Source organism: Myotis lucifugus, unplaced genomic scaffold (genome assembly GCF_000147115.1).
Source record: "Myotis lucifugus unplaced genomic scaffold, Myoluc2.0 scaffold_144, whole genome shotgun sequence".
NCBI lineage: Eukaryota > Metazoa > Chordata > Mammalia > Chiroptera > Vespertilionidae > Myotis > Myotis lucifugus.
In genome coordinates, this window is record NW_005871192.1 from 439,108 (window position 1) to 447,580 (window position 8,473).

General features: G+C 48.0%; 1 protein-coding gene across 1 annotated transcript in view; it reads left to right on the plus strand.

Annotated features, from left to right (window-relative positions):
• The window catches only part of SAXO1 (stabilizer of axonemal microtubules 1), a 24,379-nt gene extending 23,191 nt beyond the window's left edge, over nucleotides 1-1,188 (plus strand). The window contains exon 4 of the mRNA XM_006094811.3: nucleotides 185-1,188. Coding sequence (XP_006094873.1) covers nucleotides 185-1,188 — 1,004 coding nt within the window. The remainder of the gene's footprint in view (nucleotides 1-184) is intronic.
• The last annotated feature ends 7,285 nt before the right edge of the window (nucleotides 1,189-8,473 follow it).

Consider the following 8,473-nt stretch of genomic DNA (forward strand, 5'->3'; position numbering starts at 1 on the left):
AGATACCATAAAGTTGAGTTATCAAGGGCTTGACCTGTTGGGGGGGGAGGGATCCAGTCTGTTCTTCTTTTGGGACACCGAACATCTCACTGGAGACTGGTATATGGCTTTGAAGACCCCTTGGAATACATGCAGGTTGAATGAATTGAATTATGAATAATTACCAGTTCTGCTTTATTTTCAGCTGATTATTTGGGCTGGAACCAACCAAGACGAGAGCTAATTCGTCCAGACTACAAATACCGGCGAGAATCTGCTAGGTTTGAAAATAGAACCACACACCAGGATGATTACCCTTTAAAGGGTCTAGTGAAAACCATGAGCTGTAAGCCTCCAGCCATGCTCAAGGCCTGTAACATCCCCCTGGAGGATCTGACTAACTACAAGATGAACTACGTGGCCCACCCTATAGAGAAGCGTTTTGTGTATGAGGCAGAGAAGTTCAAACCCTGTGAAATCCCCTTTGAAAGCATCACCACCCACAAACAGTGCTTCCGGGGCCTGATGGGGGAGCCAGCCAAGAGCTTGAAGCCTCCAGCCAGGTCCTGCATATTAGACACACCCTTCTCTAACACCACTGAGTTCCGAGATAAGTACCAAGCGTGGCCAACGCCCCAGTTGTTCTACAAACCTCTTGTCCCCTACGTCCCTCCGGAAGAAAAGATGGACCTTATCACAACAGTGCAGTCCCATTACACGTACCCTAAGGGGGCTCCAGCTCAGTCCTGCCGACCAGTGGTTTGCATCAAGAAAGGTCCCCGCTTCGAAAGCTCCACAACCAACAGGGATGACTACAAGCAGTGGGCCAGCATACGCATGGAGCCAGTCAAGCCCGTTCCCCAGCTGATCCGTCCCACCGAGCCCTTGGACTGTCTGACCACCACCAGGGCCCACTATGTGCCCCACCCACCCATCAGTACCAAAAGCTATAAGCCCCCCTGGTCTAGTCCCCAAGCAAAGGTCCCTGTGGAGGGCCAGACCACATACGCCATCAGCTTTACTCCCAAGGATTTGGGCAGGTGCTTGGCTTCATACCCTGAGCCCCCCGGCTACATCTTTGAAGAAACAGATGCTTCGGGGCACAGGATATACAGGCCAGTTTCCCACACAGGCTCTCAGCGGAGCAGCCCTCTTTCTGTAGGTGATTCCCAAAACCCCAACCAGCAGGAGTTGGCAGTGTCAGCCTGATTTAAAAAAAAATTATTTAGAAATTGCAAAATACTTAAAAAAAACACCCAGATGATTGAAAGTTATTTATTGGACAGAAAAGAAATTCCCCCAAATGAAAAAAAAAATCTTCATCATCGTTTCCGGGACACTTGAATAAAATGAGAATCACTTGACTCAAGGAAAATGACATTTCGTCACTGGTAATTACTCCTCGAACCCTCCCTCTGCAGTGTTCCTTCTTGGGTCCCTTACCTTGTGCTCACGGAATCAAAGCTGGTCTCTATGAGGTTTCCTCTGAACCAGGGGTATTTTATTAATTTAATCATTGCATTAATTGACATTGTGATTAACCCTTGCCAAGTATGAAGTGCCAAAGAATAAACTTAATTTTGGGGGGAGTGAATCTGCAGGCCTGTATCATCAGTCCTCCCTTCTGCCTATGCAACGAGAAGGCTGTGTTCCCAGAACCTTGGAGAGATTTTAGACTTTAGTCCCCATTTTATCCCTGTCCTGGTAGGAGTGCCTTGGGCCCCGTCTGGAGTCTTGTTTCAGGTTCTTTTTTCCCAGGGTGTCTTCCTACCTCTTCATATGGTGACATACCAGCAAGAACAGTGCTGTCTGATGGCGCATGGGCCTCTGATAACAGGGGATAGCCGACCCATGGGAGCATGGACCTGCCGGACCGCTCCCACCTAACCTAGTGCAGGCTATGATTCCAGTTGGAGGAGGGGAAAAAGGGACCCTGGCAACCGGGCATTCAGCAGCCAGCCCCTGGGCTGTGCGTTCTCAATGCTCAGAGCCTGGAAAAAATGGCTCCCTGTGCTGCTTCCTGGGAAGCCGGACCTTATTGTCCTAAAATGGTAACTGTGACCAGATCTGTGACAAAGCTTGACTTAGTGGTGAGCTGGACCCTGCCCTGGAGAAAGGGCTGGAGATTTCTCTTTTGGGTCTAAGGTTTCACCAAGTTTGATTCTAAGGCTAAGTGATTTGGAAATTATTTTAAGTTGAGAAGACTGGAGGAAGGACTTTGTTCAGGAGTTCGCATGCTGAGTCAGATAGAGAGTTAGAAACATCGATGAGAGAGAAACATCGATCAGCTGCCTCCTGCATGCCCCCCACTGGGGATGTGCCCGCAACCAAGGTACATGCCCTTGACCGGAATCGAACCCGGGACCCTTGAGTCCGCAGGCCGACGCTCTATCCACTGAGCCAAACCGGTTCTGGCTGGAAATTATTTTAAGTTGAGAAGATTTGAGGAAGGACTTTGTTTAGGAGTTCGCATGCTGAGTCAGATGGGCTCATGATATGGGTGAGCCCCTCACAGAGGGATGCAGACGGACACCTGGGTTACCACCTCTCTCTCGAATCCACAGAACTTAAAACATACTCCGAGAACTTGGTAACATGGTGGTGGGAGGAGAACATTTCAGCTCAAGTCCAGAAACTCGAGCTTGGGCTCAATGCCTGGATCATGGCTGAGCAACCTGCATCTCTTACCCAGGGCTCATCTTCCCACAGCTCTGACCTACTTTGCCCAGACTGCTCAGGTCCCAACCCCATAGCCTCACCATGAGGTTAGTTTGTATCATTGGGTTGGGATTTACATCATTTAATCCTCTTTTTGGTTCTGTGGGGTCTGGATGCCTGCCCTTATGGGGGTAGAGAAGCTCAGAGATGTTACGCATATTGCCCAAGGCCACAGAGCGTGGAGCACCAAGGCCAAGATGGAAACCTAGGTCTTTTGATTCAAGATCCAGTGCTCTTCCCCAAACACCAGGCACCTCCCGTCTGCTGTGTCTCAGATCTCAAGGCTCCACAAGCCACATCAAGCCACATTCTCTCTGTCTGAAGTCTTTCCTGGAGTCCACTAAGCTAAAGGAGATTACTAAGGAGGGTAGGTTTTATTATTTTGTTTTGTCATTTTTTACAAATCAAAGAAATATTTGCACTTGATTTGAAAAGCCAAATAGTGCTAAAATGCTTATAAAAAATTCAGCAATCTCTCATGCCCCAGCCTCTTGGCCTCCTCCATTGTCCCTTCCCCAGAGAACAGTTTAATTTGATCTGTTTCTGCTAGTATTTTCCTTCATATTCCTAAATAATGTTCCTATACTGCTGTCTATTGACTCATCGACTTTAGTCATGGTCTGTTTTGGTTAATTAAGAGTGTTAGTCCTCTTACACTTCCCCTTCCCTCTCCCTTCTTTCAGAATGGTTATTTGACAATACTTGATATGTTTTTCTAACGTTTCTGATGAGTAGGAAGGGAAGAAGATGATGAAGAATGATGACCCTGCCTGGTTAAGCTGAGCCGCCTTGGGGTGAGGAATGTCCTCTGAGCCCGCCCTTTGTGACATGTAGGGTCACCTCCATGGTGACCCCAGCTAGATGAGCTATCCAGGGCATCCCTGCCTGCCCACTTCTGGACTTAAGGAGCCAGGTCTCCCCTCAACCCGCCCCCCCTCCCCCCCGCTTTCTTTCCTGTTTTGGTTTCAAATTAAAATATCTTTATTATTATAGAAGTGGTTAACTCAAGTAAAAAATTAAGAAAATATATGAAGAAGGACACAAGTACATATTATTGGGGCTGGTCCAACACAGTGGCCAAGAGCATACCAGGAGACTGTCCAGCAGATCTGGGCTTGCATCTTGGCCCCTCCTACCCAGTAGCTAGGGGACCTTGGTCAAGTTCTTTAACATGTGGGCACTAGCAGTACTGGCTGCATGATTTTGTTGTTTGAATTGAGTGATAGAATATATGTCAATCACTTATCCTTGACTCATGGTTCACTCTCATTAAATGTAGGTGAGGATGATGGTGGTGATGATGAAGATGGTTGCTGAGTTCTGCCTGGTTGAATCTACTTATGATTTTATTGGTATTTACAAGATGCAGGTAAGGATAACTGCTCGTATTTTATATTGTGCATATTTTACAAAGTAATATATTTACCTTTTTTTTCATATAGTTAACGTACTTTTTAGTTGTTCTGAGTTGGGATTGCTAACTGCTCTCCCTGGAAATGTCATTTTAGGAGGCAACCTGGGTCATGAGGAGGGCAAGAGAAGCTGAGCTGAGCAGATGGGGCTCTGGTTCCTCTCCCCCCCACCTTGCTCTGTCATAAGCAGCAGCTTGTTAATCAATTCTGAGTATTGGGCTTCCGTATAAGAGTCTGTTGGCAAAAGGATCTATTCTATTATACTTACTGCTGTAACACTTGATATGATCCCACTCCCTAAACCCTGACAATGAAAGGCTCCAAACAGATTGTCTTCTCTTGAAATGTTGCGCATGATTGATTGTGAGACTGAAGTGGGAGCTTAATCACCTGCCACAGCCCAGGGTTCTCAAGGCGTTAGGCATGAATAAAAGAAAGTTAGTAGAGACCAAGAATATGACACAAAGGGAAAGGCTTTATGTCGAAGCAGGGAACAGAATGCAGTCTATTCTGTGGATGAGGTTCTGCAGAAGAAAACAGAGAAGGCTTCCAAGGCCCTCAAAGGGCACAGCATCCTGTGAGAGGCAAGCCGAGTTTCCAGTGAGGCCAATGGGCTGCAGCTGCTGGGATGACTTGGCCTGGAAGCTCTGGGCTGGTTGGATGTGGTCTGCTGGTTTACGATGTGTTGCCAAGGGGTGTCTTCTGGGGTGAGGTCCCACTCCTGATGACGGTGTCCCCCTGCCTGTGCCGTGCACAGGGCAGCCCCTGTCAGCAGGGTAGGTGACAGGGAAGGTCTTATAGTGGGGCCACCTACATGGGTGAAGACCCTGGCACGTCACTCCCTTTCTGGTGATCAGGAGCCATCTCTATTTTGTCCTTCAATTGAGGTATAAATACAGCATCAAGAACAGGGGAAAGGATTCTCCATTCCACTACTATTGTATCTTCACAAGTGTCAACATCTTTAAAGATGAGCCGTTCCTTTTAGGCTTGGCTCTAAGATCTTCTGCCAGGTAATGGCTGGCGAGTGGGGAAGGTGGGGCCCACCGTTAGCGATTCTTTTAGCAATCCCCAGTTTTGGCATCAGTTGTCAGTCTGCTTTCTATGGTACCTGCATTTCAAATCTGGAAAGCCTTCTGGGTTCTGCCTGGCAGGCCTGCTCCCTACCAGCTCCAGAATTCTTGCTGTATTTTTATTCTAGGCTGTGGCTTCACTTCTATACTTCCACCATCTACCCCCTGTCTTCTTGAAGTTTCTTCAAAACCCTTGTCCGTTGATGACCCTCCTCCTATTGCACTATGACATTTTATCATTTATTAGAACTTAATGGTGTATGTGAGGAGGTAGGGAGGAGGTAAGACAAGTAAGCAGCCCCCGACGTGGCCTGGGATAGAGCCAGTTGGTTGCAGATGATAAAGCATTAATGGGATTTCATCAGCATCTTTTCAACTGGAATGCACACTTGGAGGGTGACTTTTTCTTCTGATTGGACAGGAGGGCCAAGCTGGACAGTGCAGAATAAGTACCAGGCCAACCAGTGTCTGCAGGTGAAGGGAGCCGCGGGCCTCGGGCCATTAGCCTCTGACCCCCAAGCTGTTCCCCAAGGCTGCCCAGACAGCATCAGCCAGGGCTCTCCCTATCCCCCTTCCTATCCTCCTTCCTACCCTGTCAGACATCACCTGCGATTCCAGGGAGGAGGGTCTAGGGGTCTAGAGACAGCCCTCAGCTGAGTAGAGACCACAGTCCAGTTCTGACATCAGAGCAGCCGTCCTGGCTGGGGCCTGTGCTGGGGCGGCTGGGGAGCCAGCACTCCCTGCCCTATGTCATGGAATTGCTTTCACGTGGTGTCCTCCAAATACCTTTCATTGTAGTCTCATTGCTCTACACGTGCTGGCTGTAATGGACAGAGTTAGAATAACTGTCTGTCCCAGTCCTGCCTCTAAAGCAGGAGTGAAGCAAACTGCTCAAGGCAATGGGCCCAGGACAACAAAGTCTTTCTAAAGTGATGCACCTTTTTTGGGATCTTGTGATTCAGGGCATGGAGATGAACGGAGGGTCCATTTCCTCTAAGAGTACTTTTCAGCTGTGCAGTTGTCAAGGAGGAGTAGGCGGGCAGGTGGGGTGTGCACAGGGCCCAATTGCAGATTAAATGGCCCCCTGGCTCCTTGGGCCTGCCTGCCATCCCCCAGGCCCACATCTGGTCGGCAGGCCTCGACGTGGGAAGACAGAGGCCCTTCTGAGCATAAGGACTGGGGGTGGAGGGCGGGCAGGGCTGTTTTCTTTGGCAGGGCAGGCCCAGAGTTTCCACATGGCTGGCTGGGCAGGTGCGGGGCCCCTCCCCATTCTGGGGGGTGCAAAGGGTCATAGGAGCCTATGACCCTTCCAGAACATGTGCTCAGGATTCTGGAAAAGTCATCAGGGCCATGCTAGGCTGAGCTCCCGTTTAAGCCACTTCTGGGCCACAGGTGCCCCAGTCCCTGCCTTTGCATCCTTGGACACAACATGATGGCTTTTCCTCGTCAAACTTCTGAGTGTGGCGACAAACTCGCTTGGTGCTAATCAAAAGGATTCTGGAAACTTTCACTCCAGGGATTGAATCTAACGCTGATTTTCTTGGGCTTCTCATGCCCAGAGCAGTCAGCCGGCTGCCTGCCTGCCTACCTGCGCGCTGCCTATCTACCCGGGCCAAGGCTGTTCTTTCAGTGACAAGGGGGAAGCTTGGTTACTTCACCATTTTCCCCAATCCCCATCCATTTCATGTTACAGCATCACAAAACAGGGGAGCCTACACATACCCTTTAAACAGGCAAGCAGCTACTTGAGGGTTACAGGCAGACAGAATGCCTGAAAAATGACTGCAATTTGACATCTGTGCCAGGGAATGACTTATAAACTAAGAAATTGAATTTTTTGGACTGTAGGCTCTCTTGGGCTTAAAAAAAACTCCACAAAAACACCAACAACCAAACTTTTCATTTGAGTTTCTAAGCAGAGCTCAGTGCTCACTATCAACTTGGAGTGGCTCTTTTCTTGGCTAAGTATCACAACACCTCCCATATTCGAAGGTCAGTTATTTGGAAACTTCAGCCGTCCAAAACCGAGGCAAGAGCCTGGAAATCAGCAGGCTTTCAGTTGCCAGAATCATTGACATGCATTTCATGTACAGAAACTTAGGTACTTTACTCAGCGCACACCCCCTACCCTGGCGCTGTCTCTCAGCGTATTGGCCCCCCTCTTCCACATTTTTTTTAAACACACAGTTCCAATGAACTTCTATTATCTGGTTTATTAGCCACAGAAGAGTAGGAGGGGCTGCTGCTAGAGGCAGACACATTCAGAACAGAAAGGAATGACAGTTGATAGCTTCTCAGTGGGACTAGAGGCTCCCAAATGAAAACAAATGCAGAACTAAAAAGCATGGCAGCTCAGGAATTATGACCCCAACATAATAAAACAGGACGAGTACGTACACATACACACTTGTGTGCGCACGCACACACATACATTTTTTATTAAGACTGGAAAAATATACCATGGTTTGTGCTTCTGACCTCAATTTAGTTAAAAGAATAAAAAATTATACACACATTTATAAAGTCTGGACAAATGCATCAACAGTGTTGGATAAATGAATTCCCACTGGTCTCATTTATCTGGAATAATAAGAGAATGGGGATTTGGAGTATTTTAATATGAAGTGAACGTATAGGTAACATGTATCAGTCTTTCCCCAGTTGTTCCCTGTGCTAAACCAGCCCTGTGAAATGGTTGTCAAAAAAAAGTTCACTGGACACATCAGTTTGGGAAAGGCTGGCTGTTAGATCCTCCTGTTGGCGTTTCATGACGCACACTAATATTTTGAAGGCTCTATAGTACAGGAACTTTGTTTACCTTTCTGTAACCCATTGTATGGATTAGCAGTTAGGCACAGCCGGATCTAGGGGCTTAAATGCTGGGATAAGGGCTTGGCCTTTGATATTCTGGCTTTATTTTCTCCTGCCTTGCCTTCTTAGGTAATTTCTAGAAATTCTTTTTGATTTTAGACAGAGAGAAAGGGGAGAGAAGGAAGGAGAAAGGAAGGGAGACAGGGGTAAGGGGAGGGAGGGAGGGAAGGAGAGAGAGAGAGAGAGAGAGAGAGAGAGAGAGAGAGAGAGAGAGAGAGAGAACACTGATGTGAGAGAAACATAGATCGGCTGCCTCCTGCACACCTCCTATGAGGATCAAGCCTGCAACCCAGACATGTGCCCTGACTGAGAATGGAACCAGCAACCTTTCAGTGCAGGGAAGACACCCAACCAATGGAGCCATACTGGCCAGGGCTCTAGCAATTTTGAGCTTACAACATCCTTTAAACTAAAGGGCTT